The 16,567-nt window shown below is 63.2% G+C and overlaps 1 protein-coding gene across 2 annotated transcripts in view; it reads right to left on the bottom strand.

The window, feature by feature from the left end:
• Nucleotides 1-6,041: 6,041 nt before the first annotated feature.
• Nucleotides 6,042-16,567, bottom strand: part of OLFML2B (olfactomedin like 2B) — a 35,775-nt gene continuing 25,249 nt past the window's right edge. For both annotated transcript variants that reach the window (XM_072759622.1, XM_072759621.1), the window contains exons 7-8: nt 8,009-8,185; nt 6,042-7,092 (exon numbers count right to left, since the gene is read on the bottom strand). In XM_072759622.1, coding sequence (XP_072615723.1) covers nt 6,491-7,092; nt 8,009-8,185 — 779 coding nt within the window. In that variant the 3' untranslated portion in view covers nt 6,042-6,490. The remainder of the gene's footprint in view (nt 7,093-8,008; nt 8,186-16,567) is intronic.

Below are 16,567 nucleotides of genomic sequence, written 5' to 3'. Positions count from 1 at the left end.
CCTTCGGGGTCTGCGGGGACAGTGGGGACAGCGAGGACAAGGGGGACGGCAGGGACAGGGAGGGATGGTGGGGACAGCGCTCGGCCCAAGGGGACAGTCGCTTCCTGCGTCCTGAGCCACCGGGAGCCTCCTCCGACCTCCTCGCGTGCATGCGGGTCACCTGTCACACAGGAGCAGTGGCCCCATGGAGCCAGCCTGCGCGGGGCGCGCCCAGTGCCCAGGCCTCCCGGGGAGGCGCCCACCGGGCCGGACTCTCCCGCCCCGAGGCGAGGCTGCTCGGGGACGGTCACCGGCTGCTGTCCGCCCTGCCCAGTGTCCAGGCTCTGCCGAGGCCCCCTGGAGAACCCCGAGCGGACTCCCCTTGCTCTCCCTCCCTCTCCCCACACCGAGGAGAGCAGCCTGCGCCCCACAGGGCACCCACACCCCGAAACCTGGGGTGTAGCCTCTGGCACCCAAGGACCCCGGCTCGGTGAGCACTGGCTCCCGGCGGCAGGCCCTCGAGGAGGCCCGGAGACAGTCCTCTAAGGTCACCCACCAGCTACCGGTTTCTGCTCCGCCTTATTCCAGGAAAACACAGAGCCACAGCCCCCATGGAGCCGGCCAATAAGGAGGGAAGAACTTAAAGACACACAAAAGGATGCTCAAGGTCCCTGAGCATCGGGAAAGTGCAGATCAACCCAGTGAGCTGCGGCCTCGCACCTGTCGGATCGGTGGAAACCAACAGCACAGGAGATGCGTGTTGGTGAAGAGGCGAGAAAGGGGAGCCCCCTCGCCGCTGGTGGGAATGGCAGCTGGTGCGGCCCCCCGGAAACAGGGTAGATGGTTCCTCAGAAAGCTGAAAATAGAGCCTCCTGACGACTGGGCACTGGCACTACGAGGGATCGACCCGAGAATACAGAAATACCAGATCCAAGGGGCACCCCCCACCATGTCTATAGCAGCACCATCTACAAGGGCCCGATTCTGGAAAGAGCCCAATGTCCACCAACTGGTAAATGGACACAGATGTGATGTAGACACAGACGGAGTATTAGCCAGCCAGCAGAAAGAACGCAATCTCGCCATTTGCGATGACGCCCATGGCACTAAAAGATAATGCAAAGTGAAATCAGTCGGAGAAAGAGAAACACCATATGATTTCACTCGTGTGGAATTTAAGAAACAAAACAAAGGAGCAGGGGATCCCTGGGTGGCTCAGCGGTTTGGCGCCTGCCTTTGGCCCAGGGCGTGATCCAGGAGACCCAGGATCGAGTCCCACGTCGGGCTCCCAGCATGGAGCCTGCTTCTCCTCCTCCTGTGTCTCTGCCTCTCTCTCTCTATGTCTATCATAAATAAATAAACAAATCTTAAAAAAAAAGGAGCAAATGAGAAAAAAAGAAAACCAAGAAACAGACTCTCACCTGGAGCGAGAGCAAGCTGGCCGCGGAGAACCAGGTAATGTTGAATCATCATATTGCACACCTGACACCAACGTCACACTGCCTGTTACCTGTACTGGCATTAAAGTCAAAACTTTAATTAAAAACATCTGTAGGGGATCCCTGGGTGGCTCAGCGGTTTAGCACTGCCTTCAGCCCAGGGCCTGGTCCTGGAGACCCGGGATTGAGTCCCGCATCGGGCTCCCTGCATGGAGCCTGCTTCTCCCTCTGCCTCTGTCTCTCCCTCTCTCTGTGTGTCTCTCATAAATAAATAAAATCTTTTTTTAAAAAAAAATCTATAAACTAGAACCAGGAGAGAGGCACAGCCAGCATGGACACCACAAAACGGGGACGTGCTGAAATCTGATTGGTGACCCAGAGCATCGGGGATGAACTGAGCTTTGGGGAATTGAATCACATTGGAAAGACATTAGTGGCGGTTGCTATTAAACAAAACCTTTGTAGCCGACTTCCAGAAGCTTCGCTCCTCCTGTGTGAGACCGGCAGCCGTTCATCTGGGTGAGGGGGGGGTGGGGGGGTGGCCCTTGCTTGCATGCTGTCCTGGGCAAGCCGTGCATCGCAGTGTCCCCGCCTTGTTGGGGAGGTGGCTCTGGGCCCAGGCTCACTCAGCGACCGTGTCCCCAACCCTCACACCCTGAGCGGGGACCCCCAGGCCTACAGGCGCCCGGAAGACCTGTCATGAAGGCTGCGTGGACCTGGCCCCGGCCCCGTTCCCGGCTGTCCAGGTTTCCCTGCAGTCTGTAGCTTCCTAGACTCTTTCCAATAAGATCTCTGTGGCCTAAGCTAACAAAAGTCGGCTGCTGTGGCCGACAACCCAGAACCCCTAAAGATGGGGCTGCCAACAAGCTCACGCACGGGCAACAGGAGAATGCTCTCGAAAGGCAAAGCATCAGCCTGAGTCTTCTTCTCAGAAGGTCACAATCCAAGACGTTTCTTTTGCCTGCGGGGCGCTGCTGCTCTGGCTGGGGAGCCGTGGAGGCTGCCCTTGAAGACGAGCGGGGGGGTGCTCCAGGAGGACAGAACCACAGGGCGTGGAGGGAAGTGGGAGCGCTGCACCTGGGAGACCCCAGACCCCACATTCCCAAGGAGGGCACAGCCCGCCTGCCATGTCCCCCCGGGAGAGGCCCTGGAAGGGGGGCACTTCAACTCTTCACCACGTTAAAAGTGCAAATAAAAATTGAGCTGGATGTTTCTAAAGAGGATGTTTGACTAGGATTTCTTTGGAGGGAGCTTTCCAGAGCCCTACTCTTCCCCTGGGGAGGGGGGTGCCTGCGGTCACATCAAGGTTAGACTGGGAGAGCTTTCGGGGGCCCTGCTGGGACGCCTGCCCCACGCTCCCCACAGCGTGGGGGTCACGGAAGGTGAGCAGCTGACTCCTACTTGGAATGCGGGGGCGGGGGGCTCCTCCTCAGCGAAGACAGCTGGGCGGGGGCCAACGTGCTCCGCTGGGCCGGGGGACACCGCGTGGGCCTCTGCCTCTGGAGCACGCGGGCCCACGAGGGTGTGTGGGTCGGATGGGGAGGTTCCAGCAGGATGCTGCCGGGGGCACCCCAGATGCCCAGGTGCCGGGGAGGGGTGGGAGGCCAGGCAGGCTAGTCCCCGCGACGGGCAAAAACCCCAAGAAAAGTTGCTATGGAAGCCAGCTGTGCAGGCGGCCCGCCAGGTGCAGGGGCGCCAGGTGCAGGGGTGCCAGCGCGGCCTGGGGGCACCGGCCCACGGGGCTTGCAGAGGTGCAGCCCCCGCTGGACAAGGTCGACGGCGAGCGGGCCACACGGAAAAACCGAGCTCAACCCCGCGGCGTTTTGGCCAAAACCACTGAGTCTGGATCCCATCAGACCTTTGCCTCTGACTTCAGGTTAAGGAAAAACGGGGCAGAGCGGAACAAACGAGAGGATAGTTGAAGGAAGGGATCCCTGGGGGCCCAGCAGTTGGGCACTTGCCTTCGGCCCAGGGCGTGATCCAGGGTCCCGGGTTCGAGTCCCACGTCTGGCTCCCCGCAGGGAGCCTCCTTCTCCCTCTGCCTGTGTCTCTGCCTCTCTCTGTGTCTCTCATGAATAAATAAAATCTCAAAACAAACAAACAAACAAACAAACAAACAAACAAACAAAAAACAAGGAGAGTTGAAGGAAGCCAGCAGCCCAGGGAGCTGCTTGCATATGATGTTCGCGAAGAGCCAGCAGCTCCTGGGCACACCCGCGACATGTGGGAAGCGGGGACGCGAGCCCGGTGTCCACTGGTTTCTTAGTTCAGACAAATACGGGGATTAAAGGAAAGCTTACGGCTTAAAGACCCAAAGGGACTAGACATCTTTGAGGGAATCGGCAGAACTTGAGGGTGGGTGTCACTGATTTGAAGGACTCGTTGTTAGTCCATTTAGGTCAAAGTTACGTAGACGTAGGTCCTTCTTTTAAGAGATGCTTCCTTCACTGGATTAAATGTCAGCATGTCTTTAATGTAAAAAAAGAAAAAAGGGGAAAAAATGCCAGCAAATTGTGTAAAACGCCGAGGAAACAAGTATAACGCAATATTGATGGTGTTTATATTTTGGCGACAGGGATTTAGTCTACGTTCTTCTGTTTTTCTTATGATCACAGGTTTGCACAATAAAAACTACTGAGTGCCTAGGATTTACCTTGGGCTTCACCCTTGTTAATTATGATTAACTTGTTAATTCACGAAGGCCCTGAACATCCGGATGAGACAGGTCCATGACTGTGCAAGATCACACAGCCAGAACAGGGCACGGCTGGGGTTTGTGCACAAGGGTAGTAGCTCAGTGGGGAGTTAGAAGGGGGTGCTCCCCCTGGCAGGCCGGGTGCTGGCCAGGGGGGCCCTGGCGGTCCAGGTGCTGGCCCGGGGACCCTAGCGGTCCGGGTGCTGGCCAGGGGGGCCTGGCTGTCCGGGTGCTGGCTAGGGGGGACCCTGGCAGGCCGGGCCTCTCAGAACTCTATCTCGCACACCAGCCAGGCCCTGGTGGAGCCTAACCACTTCCTACTGGCCCCGATTGCTTGTCCGGGGGCCTGTACCTAAAGGCTGCCCCCTCCTGTGGATGGCAGTCTGGGGTCCCCGCGGCCACCACAAGCAGGCCAGCCTGCAGGTTCGGGGGGTCTCTAGGTTAGCGTGAGGGCCAGAGAGTTCGGGAGGCCCTGGCGTCGGAAGGGCCCAGCTAAGTGCCAAAGCCTAGGGGCGGGGGTGGGGGGGGCGGGGGTGGGGGGCACAGGTGCTCCAGGGCAAACATCTGCCCCCGCCTCGGGGCCACCCAGCAGCAGGGTCCCCAGGACAGGGCGCTGGGACAGGTGCTGGTCCAGGAGCCCACGAGCCATGAGTAGGTCACTTTACACGGAGGGAGCTACGTGAACATCTCCAGGGGACGGAAGTTCCCACCAGCGACACCCCTGGTGGCTCCCCGCCCCCCTGGAGCAGCCTGACATCGGGCCTGGGTCCCGGCTCCGGTTTCCAACCCGGGGACTGACAAGCACCCTGTCCCTCCTCTGGCCAAGCAGGGCCTCTGCACACGGGCCTCGTCCACCCCCATCCTGAACCCGGACACCCCCTCTCTCCCCACCGCCCTCCTGCTGCCCCAAAACCTGACAGGCACTGGCTCAGGGAAGTTTGGCCCAACGCCCCAGGACAGATGGAGTCATCTGGGTATTTGCTATGTGAAACGGTGCAGGTGGAGAGGCAGAGCTGGGTGGGGGTGGAGGCCCCCCACGCAGGGAGGCTGTAAGCAGGACGCAGATGCACGCAGGAGGCAGGTGCGTGTGTACGTGTGTGCACGCCTGTGTGCGGTGAGCGTGCAGGAGGCGCCCGAGGCCTGTGCAGGTCTCCCCAGGCAGCACTGGGGGGGGGGGGGGGCGGGCAGAGGGGACAGCGTGGTGACACGATGCAGTCTTCCCACTTCGTCCTCGGGGAAGGACGGCCCTCCTCCCAGACTCAGGAGTCACCTGCTGAGGCTTTTCCCCATTTCCGTCCCCTGCTTTGTGTCCAGGGACAGGCAGGCCTTCCCGCCCCGCACCCCTGCCCTTGGGTGCTGGTTTCAGACCAGGCCCCTCTCCTGGACGGGACAGTGGGCGGGGAGGCCTGGCCAATGTTCACGACCAGGATGGGGACGGAGGGACGCTGGAGAGCTTCTGCAGCAGGGCAGGGACAGGGTTGCCCGCGGCCTCCTGTTTTGTTTCTTGAAGATTGTTTGAGGAGAGAGCGCGCCTGTGCGGAGGGAGAGCAGCAGCACGGGGAGAAGAGGGGGAAGCAGGCTCCCCGCTGAGCAGGGGCCCAACGGGGGCTCCGAGCCTGGGATCCCGGCCTGAGCCCAAGGCAGACCCTCCCTCGACTGCGCCCCCTGCGCCCCCAGCCTCCCGGCCCCACACCGGCCTGGCAGGGACTCAGAGATGAACCGCCTCCCACCTCGTGGGCAAAAGGAGCGGGACCAAGCGGCCCGGCTTGGTTGCTGGCAGTGGGCGCAGGTGCTCAGGTGCTCGGGCCTGGGGATGCCGGCGCCCCGGGCACCCCCTCCCCAGGTGACGCGGCCCAGCCTGGAAACAGCTCTGTGGGCACAGACCTGAGGCCCCGGGCGCGATACAGCGGCGCTGACACAGCCGGGGATGGTTTTACATTTCTTCTTTATTAAAAAAAAAAAAAAAAAAAACAGAAAGCATTTTTCTGGGTTTTTAAAACTTCTCCAATACATAAAAATGTTCCCGCCCCTTGACACTTCTTTCTCGCCTCCTCCGCTCCCGGTTGCCTGCGAGACCCTGATGGATGAACCCCTCGAGCAGAGCGGCTAGGACCTGGGAGCGGGAGGGGTCGAAGGAAGGTGGCTCCTGGTCAAAAGAAGTTCATTTGCACAAAAATATAAACCGTGGAGGATGAGACCAGCACATACGCGTATGGATCGATCTACAATCCACTTTAAAAAAAAAAAAAATAGACCCAAACTGTCATTTTACAACTGCAATATCATACAAAATAATATATCTATATTTCCCCCCCTCGCACCCGTCCTCACGCTCGCACGCACGCACACACGGCGCCTCCGCCCGCAGGCCGGGCTGTCAGTAGGCGAAGATGACGTGGTAGGTGACCTGGTGGCCGTTGTCCCAGGCGTAGAGCAGGCGGTCCTTGGGGTTGTAGTCTATCTGCGTGGTGTAGGAATACTCGTTCTCGAACAGCAGGCGCGGCACGATCTGCGTGTTGGTGTGCGTGTCGAAGGCGTACGAGATGTTGGCGTTGCGCTGGTTGTGGCTGTCCACGGCGTACAGCACCCCGCAGATGACGAAGCAGTTGCCGTACAGGTGCCGCCGCAGCCCCGTGCGCCACGTGGTCTCCTTCTGCGTGCTCAGGTCGGCCGCGTTGAGCTTGCTCAGCACGATCACCTCCTGGCTGAAGCCCTCGTCGTCCAGGGCCGGGTAGATGAGCCACAGCCCGTTCTCGTCCACGGCGAAGTCCACGTCCGAGTGGCCCTGCCAGCGCCAGGGGGTGGCCTCCTCGTAGGCCACGTCGTGCAGCATGGCCCAGGCGGCCACGAAGCGCTGCTTCAGGTCGTACTTGATGATGTTGCGGGTGAAGGCGCGGTTGTAGTAGAAGGCGCCCGCGTACACCACGTGGCCCGTGCCGATCCAGCTGTACGGCAGCTTGTACGAGTTGCTCCAGCGGCCTGGGGGGCACGGGGTCGGGGTCGGGGTCACGGGGGTGACCACGGGGGGGGGGGGGGGGGGGCGGGCCCTGTGGATGCGACGGCAGGGGGTCCGCAGCCCCGCCCCCTCTCGGCTCGCTGGTGCCGCGAACCGCTTCAGCCGGTCCTCCTCCCCCCAGACCCAGGCCCCTGCGCTCCTCTCCCCTCCCCTCCTCTCCCCCTCCCCCCTCCCCCCAGACCCAGGCCCCACCCCTCCTCTCCCCTCATCTCCTCCTCTCCCCCTCCCCCTTCTCCCCACCCAGGCCCCTCCCCTCCTCTCCCCTTCCCTCCTCTCTTCATCTCTTCCTCTCTTCCTCTCCTCCCCCTCCCCCGACCCAGGCCCCTCTCCTCCTCCCTTCCTCTCCCTCCTGCCCCCCTCTCTCCTCTCCTCCTGCCCCTCTCCCCACTCAGGCCCCGCCCCTCCCCTCCTCTCCCCTCCCCTCCTCTCCCCTCCTCTCCCCTCCCCTCCTCTCCCCCTCCCCCGACCCAGGCCCCTCTCCTCCTCCCTTCCTCTCCCTCCTGCCCCCCTCTCTCCTCTCCTCCTGCCCCTCTCCCCACTCAGGCCCCGCCCCTCCCCTCCTCTCCCCCTCCCCTCCTCTCCCCCTCCCCTCCTCTCCCCCTCCCCTCCTCTCCCCCTCCCCTCCTCTCCTCCTCCCCCTCCCCCCGGGACCCAGGCCCCTCCCCTCCTCTCCCCCGCCCCTCCCCTCCCCTCCTCCTCCCCCTCCCCCCGGGGCCCAGGCCCCTCCTCTCCCCACCCTGCAGGGAGCCGGAGGCCAGGAACCCAGCGCAGAGAGGGCAGGGCAAGTGCACGGTCCTTTCACCACCAAGGACGCTGTCACCTCCCAAAGAGCAAGTGGTGGCCCGGGAGTGGGGGGGTGGGGGGGTGGGGGGCGCCTACCCTGTTTGAAGTTCTCCAGGTTGCGGAACTCCACCAGGGTGTTGCCGTAGTAATAGTTGGTGACGTAGATCCGCTCGTCCTTGGCCAGGGGGTCCTTCATCCAGGCGCCCTCGTTCCGCCCGTACGTGTTCTGGGTGGTCGGCCCCGTGATCGTGGACAGCGTGTCCTTGCACCTTCCTGACCGGGACGGGGAGGCGGGGGCAGGATGAGGAACACCCCAAGCCCCTGAAACCCGAGACCCCCGTCCTGGACGTCCATCCTGGGGGCGTCTGACCGGGACCTGGACACCTCAGCATCGTCTCGTTGGCACCCCCAGTCCTCCAGGCCGCCCCCCAGCCACCTGCCGCCCTCGGCCTCCTAGTCCTGCAGGCGCCCCTCAAGGGTCCAAGCTCCAGCCTCTGCGAAACCATCCTTCCCGGGTTCCACCTGTGCCCCCAGGGCTCCCGCGAGGTCCTCCCCCAGGGCCCTCGGGCCGCCCCCTCCTCTTGGCCACGCCGCGATGTCCCCTCCCGCGGCCACGCCCCCTCCGCGGAAGCCAGGCCTGGAGGCAGCAGGCGGGCGTCTGGGGGCCTGGGCCCCGAGGCTGAACACGAGGCAGCGGGGGAAGCCGGCGCGAGGCCTCGGCCGTGTGACCCAGGGCACGGAGCTCCGCCCGCTGCAGGCGTCCGGCCCAGCGTATTCGGGCGCCAGTCGTGGCTGCGCAGTGGAGGTTCATGCCCCTGGGGCCCACCTGCTCAACCCATGGGCCGGTCGCACTGTGGGCGAGACGCCAGGGTCCCCTTCGGGGGCCCTTCCTCCAGGTAGGCAGCTTGCTCGGGCTGGAGCCCCTCCCAGCCGCGTCTGCCTTCCTGGGACAGGAGCTCCGTGAGTTAGTCCTGAGGGGCTCTCTGGGGCGACCCAGGGCCCAGGAGGCGCCCTACACGGCCACCAGAGCCCTGCCGAGCTCCGGGCCGCCTGCAAGGCCTATCAGGCTTCCTATGCGGTGTCCCTGTCGAGCACGGTCCTCAGACAAGGAGAGGCTGCGGGACCACCGAGGCCCCGGGCCTTCTGTCCCTGCGCTGGCGGGTTACAGAGGCGGGAAGGTGCGTCCCGCCCTCCCACTGCCCCAGCGGCCTGTCCGGACCAGCAGAACCTCAACACTGGCACCCAGACGTCCGGACCAGCAGAACCTCAACACTGGCACCCAGATGGGTGACAGTGATAAGAACACTGGTCCCTGACATTCACCTGGGACAAAACACAAAGGCCTACAGTTCAGATTCGGGGTTCTCTCAACTTCCCAACTGTCCCAGCCGCTGCCGTCCAGCCTGCCCCCCCACCCCCCCGCGGTCTGGTGGTCCTGTCCAGCTGGCAGGACTGGGCAGGCCGGGCCTAGGCCACGGGGGCACAGGGCTGGCCACACAGGCCCGCACAGAGTGGGGAGGGGTCAGGCTCCGCAGTACAAACAAGCCACCAGCCAACGCCTTGTTCCCCCACCCGGAGGTCAGCTCGTCAAGACGACAGAAGCCAAAGCTCCGGTGGGGCCTGGGCCGCAGGCTCTGAAGATCTCATTCCCGGGCAGAGGGTCAGAGAGGCCGTGCTGCCTCTGCACCTCTGCACTGACGTCACCCCGGGGTGCCATCCCCGGGGATGAGCATTTGATGCACCCCCGTCCCCTGGCAAAGCGCAGCGAGGCCCCTTGCCCAGGCCCCGGAGCCCCACAGATGGGAGGCGAGGACTTTCTGTCAAAGGGCTGACGTGGCTCCGCAGACCACACGGTGCAGCTGAGCTCCCGGAAGCCAGGACTCATCCAAGTGTGGAAGTACTGGGGTGCCCTGGGCAGCCCCCGAATTCCCTACGGGAATCCCCTACGGGGTCCTGTCTCAGCTCTGAGGCTCCTGGCAGTGGGGTCCTGGCGGGGGGGCCACAGAGCCTATCCAGGTTTGGAACCAGTGGCCTGGCCTTGGTCGTGACCCCGCTACCAGCTCAGAGTCCGTGTGGCCTCAGAAATGTCAGAGCTTTAGCTTCTGCAGGAAAAGTGTCCTAAGGGAGGCAGAGGCAGGTGTAACTGGGGGGGCGGGGGGATGTGGACTCGAGCCAAGGAGCAGCGCCCACAGCCAGGAAAGGCAAGACGACATCTGTCCCTGGGCCCTCGGGGAAGAACCCACCCTCTGACGCCTCGATTTTAGCCCCTTTGAGACTCGTTCCCAACTTCCGCCTTTGGGCCCAGGGAACCCGCGTGCTGTTTGAGCCTCTCGGTTTGTGGTCATTTGGTACCAGAGACGTGGGACACGGGGACGGCTGAGTCTGCTCGCAGCGCGGTGTCCTGGGGTCTCCAGCTGGAGGGGAGGCCCAGCGGCCAGCCCGGACCTCGGGGTACCCCTGTGGGAGCCTGGCCACCTGTAGCAGGGGGTGGGGGGCAGCCCGGGAGCTTGTGGAGCCTGGAACCTGACCCGCGTGGGTAAAGCGTGAGGCCCGAGCCGCCGCCAGAGGCACCTGCCCGGCGCAGCACCTGTCAGCGTGGAGAGAGGACAGGGCGGGGGGGGACGGTCTGTGGGGAGAGAGAAGGGGGGCTCACAGGGGCCACAGGGAGGATGTGCAGGGACGCGGCCCCCACACTCCGTGCCCGGGACTGTGCGCTGCGCCCTGGGCATCGGTGCCTTTCATCACCGGGGTCCCGGGGTCCTGGAGGAAGGGGCTCCTCCCCTCGGCACGTGAGCCCGAGCCCGCCTGCGCTCTGCCACCTTGCAAAGCAAACCTGCTCCCCAGGCTCCCCCGCTGTCCTGGCCCAGTGGTGGCACACGCGCAGGCCTCGCCGCGGGGGCCCCGGGGGCCCGTCACGCTGCCCCCCCAATCCCGTCACCCCCCACACCCCATCACTCCCCTGCACCCCATCACTCCCACCTTGGCCGCCCCATCATCATACCCACGCCCGCCCCGTTTCCCCTCCACCCCGTCATGCCCCAACGGCCGCCCTGTTCCCCCCCCCATCACCCCCCCATCATACCCCCCATGCTTGCCCCATCCCATGCCCGCCGCAGGACCAGCTCCCCTCCCTCCTGCTTTCACTTGCTGTCTCCTGCCCCGGCTGCTCCCTCTGCCCGCCTTCCTTCCGTCTCGGGGCTCCTGCACCCCCTCCCTAGGAGACCCCGCGGCCTGGGCCCACCCAGCTGCCCACTGGCCGTCTTCCCTGTGCGCCTCCTGGTTCCTGAGGCTTCATGGGACTAAACTGGAACCTCTCTGCTTCCGCCGATGGCCTGCTGCACTTGAGCCCCACCCCAGCCCCCCAGAAGCCACCCTGGGGCGCCTCTGGCAGGTCGTGTCTCCCACCTCCCCCTGCCCTTCCCGGCCTCTGTGGCCCGGTTCTAGCCTCACTGCGTGCGTCTGCCCGGCTGCTGCTCCTCCTCCTGCCACCCCGCATTCAGAGTCCCCAAACTCAGATGGCCCCAGGGCACGGGTGGGGACTCAGTGGGTGGGGCAGGAGCCCTGGGCATCGTCCACGCAACAACAGAGGCCACAGCGATGGGGGAACAGTGGACCCGAAGGCACCCAAACTCAGGCTGTAAGGCCAGCCTGGGACGAACTCAGCCCTCGGGGTGCCAGCCTGACGGCCCTCGCCCCTGCCTGCGTGTCTCCCCAGGGTGTCCTCGGGCTACCTCACAGGGCCCTCGCTCAGAAGGGGGCCCTGGATGCAATACCCTGCTGTCACCATCCTGACCTTCTCCGTCACCTTACCTGCGCCCTTGTGTTCTAGGAGCCAAGTCCAGGAGGACAGCGAAGTGTGTGCGTGTGCACAGGGGCACGCCCCGTAGGTGTGTCTGCCGTGCTTGCTCACGGGTTTGCAAGGCCTGCTGAACACAGAATTCCAGGCGGACCCACGGGGAGGGGGAGGAGCGGGGGCGGGGGTCCAGCCAGACTCAGGCGGGCCACCTCTGCAGCTGAGTGAGGCCCACAGCCCCGGAGGCCTCACGACCCCCGAGCCAGAGCTTGCCTTGAACGCAGGCAACAGTGGAGCCTCAAGAAACGCAAAAATCCGGGTACGCAGCCCTCTACTACCTCCTCCTTGGGTCGCTTCCCTGTTTGGCCAACAACCTGGGCCACGCCGGACGCAGAGGAAGGGAGAGGGGGTCACGCACTGCCTTCCGTCCTGGGCGGGGGGTGCGGGCGCTGCTGAGGCAGCACAGGTCAGGAGGGAAGCAACAGCTGGCTTTCTGCAGCACTCCGCTGCGGCAGTCGAAGGAGCCGGGACGTGGGCGGGGGGGCTGTCACTCTGGTGACTGCCACCCTGGACTCAACTGACCTTATGTTTGCATTCACAACAGACGTTCTCGGTATAAAGATGAGCGGGAAACCTCATGCTAATAACATAAATGCTTGATATTCCTGCAGTTAGAATGGCATGAAAGAGCAGAGAAAAAACGGCCTGAGCAGACGCACAGAGAGAGGGGGAGGGGGCACCCAGAAGAAAGGGAGGGAAAAGCCTTCCATTCGCCACCTTGAGGGCGGTGCCCCCGCGCTCCCGGGGCTCCAGGGCCGGTCTGCTCCTTCTCACTGTGGCATGGCCTCCCTCTGTGGCCTGGCCAGCTGTGCCTCATCCCTCAAGACAGCCGGGCCAGCATGTCTTTCCAGAAGAGTCCCTGGGACCCAGAGCGCCCAGGCAGCCCTTCCAGAAGAGTCCCTGGGACCCAGAGCGCCTGGGCAGGCCTTCACCGCAGTGGGAATGATGTCCGAGCAGGCTCGCGCCCCCACCCCCCCGCCTCCGAGGTGCCAACACCTCCGCCTGACGCCGTCCTGCCCGTCCTGCCGGGCACCGGCCTTTCACTCTGACTCTGAGGGTCTTCGCTGCTTCAAAGCGTCGGAGCCGCGTTCAGAGTTGAGGCTGCGCTTCGGGCACCAGCAGGCCCGTGGCTCCCCATCCCAGGGCCCCGGCCTGTGGCCTAGTCGGGCCTGCACGGGCCTCCCCCCCCCCCGTGGCGCCCTGCGGGCGGGGGTGCCCTCTCCCTGGGGCACCCCACGCGTGGAGACAGGGGTCCACCGCCAGAACCCGATGCTGGCCAGGGTCCCCCCAGCCTCAGTGGTCAGCTCGTGGGGAGCGAGCGCATCTCATGTTCACGGCGCAGAGACAGATGCGGGTGACACTTGGCCTGGCGCGGGGAGACCTTCCTCCCTCCTGGTCCATCTACGAAGCGTCCCCCCTTCACATCGTTTCCAGGGCCAGAGGCCCTGCTTCTGACCCAAGTTCCCTGTGGCCTCGGGGGGCTGGTTAGTGATGGGAGACAAAGCAAGTGGAGCAGGGTGCCCTGGGAGGGGGGGTGACCCGTCTCGTCCGTGTCTGGGCAGATGCTGCGAGGCTCTGGCCACCCCTGCACCACCTCTCCAGGGCAGCCCAGGCCAGCACCCCTGATGCATGGCAGGCTGCCCCCCAGCTGGAGGCAAACCTCAGGGACTGCTAGGGCCTCAGGCTTGTGGGGGAGACCCGTCTTCACAGATGAGGTTTCCCGGATTCAACAGGAGACAGGCTCTCACTGCCACTGTGTCACCCTGACAGTTCCCCCTCTGCTCCTCTCCTGCCCAGCCCCAAACCAGCCCCATGTCCGAGCCGCAGCTCCTAAGTCTGGGTGAGATGGCCCATGTGGCACAGCCTTCCTTCCCCTGCAGGAGCCTGAGCAGCCCCCCCAGGCCCCGGGATGGCAGCTGACTCCCCCCAGGCCCCGGGATGGCGGCTGACCCCCCCAGGCCCCGGGATGGCGGCCGACCCCTCAGTTGCAGAGCCGGCTGCCATCACTGACAGCATTTTTCCTTTCCTGGTCCTACACTGACTACACTTCAGCCAATTGCCTGTTTTCATAACTAAAAGTTCATTCTAATTTACTTGTTTTTGGAGTTTTTCTGAAGGGTTTACAATTCCCCTGAGGATCATGGTCAGGCATTTTAGGACATCACAAAATCAGATTTGGAAAGCACAGGATAGATGTCCCTCTTAAAAGCAGCCTGATTTAAAACCACATCTCAAATAGCTCAAAATCAAAACTGCCAGGACTCCTTAAACAGCAAACGAACCCCACGGGCAGCAAACCATGGCCTGTGTTGGTTTCAGCCAAATGGTTTTCATTTACCTGCAACCAGGACACACAACACAACCTGGTAGTACTCTCCAAGCACAGATAATCAGGGGTCTGCAGAGAAGGTTCTGGAAAGGAAATCCCAGGGACACACTGGATAGTTATAAGCAATTTTTTTTTAAGATTTTATTCACTTATTCATGAGAGACACAGAGAGGCAGAGACACAGGCAGAGGGAGAAGCAGGCTCCCTGCAGGGAGCCTGAGGCGGGACTTGATCCCGGGACCCCAGGATCACCCCCTGAGCCAAAGGCAGGTGCTCAACCACGGAGCCACCCAGGCGTCCCGACAGTGATAAGCAATGTAAAATCATTCCCCGAAGGGCGCTGGGGCGGCAGTCAGTTGAGCATCCGACTGTGGTTTCAGCTCAGGTTGTGACCTCAGGGTTGTGAGATCGAGGCCTGTACGGGGCTCTGTGCTTGGCTCAGAGTCTGCTTGAGGTTCTCTCTCCCTGTCCCTCTGCCCCTCCTGCTCCTGTGCTTTTTCTCTGTCTCTCCAAAATAAATAAATCTTAAAAGAAAAAAAATGATTCCCCAAAACAAGCCAGCCCAGAATCCACATTGCCGGGTCCCCCTCTCTGAGCCACCCTGTCTTTTTGCCCCTGGGTGTTTGAGGAAAACCCCGCATCCACACTCGCATGCCCGTGTTTTCACCTTTGGGGACTTCAGAGGCAAGACTTTCATCTGAACAACGCTACAGGCCCGTCCCGAAGCAGAACCTCACACCCTCTACGTGCCGAGAGGGAAGGTGTTCCCGCCTCCAGCCCCGCCACGTAATCGGCTGCAGGGTGCAGGGTCTCTGTGCCGGGGCCCAGCAACCCGGGCGGGCTCCGGGGGGAGGCGGCAGGCGCAGCCGAGACCCCCAGGCCTGGCTGGGAAGCCACCGGGGAGGAGGCTCCCAGGCTGATAAACGGCTGCGTGCCCACCTGCACGCCCACCCGCAGCCTGCCTTCGCCTCAGTACCCGGACCACCCGGGGGGCACGTCTACGTGTGTGGAGGACCGTCCCTCCCACTCAGGGAGAAGCGGCGGGGCGCGGGGCACTGGGGTCACGCCCCTGGAGGAGGAGAGGTACGGGGGCGCTCAGGGCCTGGGGCCCCATGTGCCAGTGTGGACGTGGGAAGCCCGGGCCCCGGGCATTCTGCAGAAATCGAGCAGGACCGACAGCTTCAGAGCTGACGCGGGGGAGCTGCCTCCCAGGCTGGGGTCGGCTCTGCCCCACCGTGGAAGGGAAAGAAATCGAAAACCACACTGTGTCCTGCTGGCACCCCGACATCTGTGGCCCAAGCACGGCCCGCTTCTCGAGGGCCAGCAGGTTCTGCCCTGGGCTCTGTCTACACTGACACCTGCCTGCTTCCCCTCAGCCATGACTCCGGGATTTCGGCCCGTGAAGGCTCCCCGGCTGCGTCACGGCCTCATACACCTACCGCAAGAAGCCACAGGGCTTCGCGGAGGAAACCGCCCCTGGCAAAGTTCTGATTTCACTGGAGACCCGTCGAAGGGCCGGGGCTGGGCCGAGAGCGGCCTGTCACCCAGGTGCTCGCTCCCGGCAGGTGCCCCTATGGCACCCATGCTGGCAGCGGATACCGCCTTGTTCTGAGGGGACACGGCCGCCGAGGGAGCGGGAAATGGGAAGAAGGAAGAGCTGGTCCCGCGGCAAACCTTGTCTTCTATCAAAGTGCCGACAGTTTTCGACAAGCATCTTGACTGTTACTCGACAGCGTCATTACTGTTCGGTTGCTCTGGGTGGTGACTACACGAATGTCTGCTTTAGTTCCCCCTGGGACAGGCGCCTGCAGCCAGCTCCCCTTTCCTTCTCCAGTTGTCCTTCCCCAATGCATGTCCCACTGTTTTCAGAGCCGTTGTGTGGCTCTGGAGCTCCCAGCACAGGGCACAGAACGGGGCTGCACTCCCCGTGCTTCTGGAACACGCGTTGCTCCTTTAGACCTAAGAGAAGACCTCCCTTCTCTGTTTAGAAAATTCCTGTTCGTCCTTCAAAACCCAGCTCACATGACACCTCCTTAGAAAAGCCGCCCTGGCCCTCTTGGCATCCAGGCCCCGCTGGTGCTCCGTCTTCCACCCCCCTGCCTCTCCGCGAGTCCTCTGCTACAGCACGGATCACACGACGCCTCGGCGTTCCCGTGCTCTGCGGGGCGGCCGCTCATGAGGTTTGGGCCTGGGGCCCAGGAACGCCCCCACTCCCTCTTCTCTGTTATCCTGGGATTTCAGCGCCCCTGCCCCAACCCCACGAATAAGAATCCTTGGTCATTCCATGGCCTGGTAAACCCACTGCAGGAAACCTCAGGTCATGAGGTCGAGCCCCACGTCGGGCTCCGTGCTCAGCAGGGAGTCTGCTGGAGACTCTCTCCCTCTGCCCTTCCTCCCCACTCATACGTGTATGCACGGGCTCTCTCTCCCTCCCTCTGTCTCTCTACCACCCACCACCGCCCTAGATGTTGTC

This window comes from Vulpes vulpes, chromosome 5 (assembly GCF_048418805.1).
Source record: "Vulpes vulpes isolate BD-2025 chromosome 5, VulVul3, whole genome shotgun sequence".
NCBI classification, from domain to species: Eukaryota; Metazoa; Chordata; class Mammalia; order Carnivora; family Canidae; genus Vulpes; species Vulpes vulpes.
Note: the sequence above shows the minus strand (reverse complement) of the source record. Positions and strands in the feature narration are given on the sequence as shown.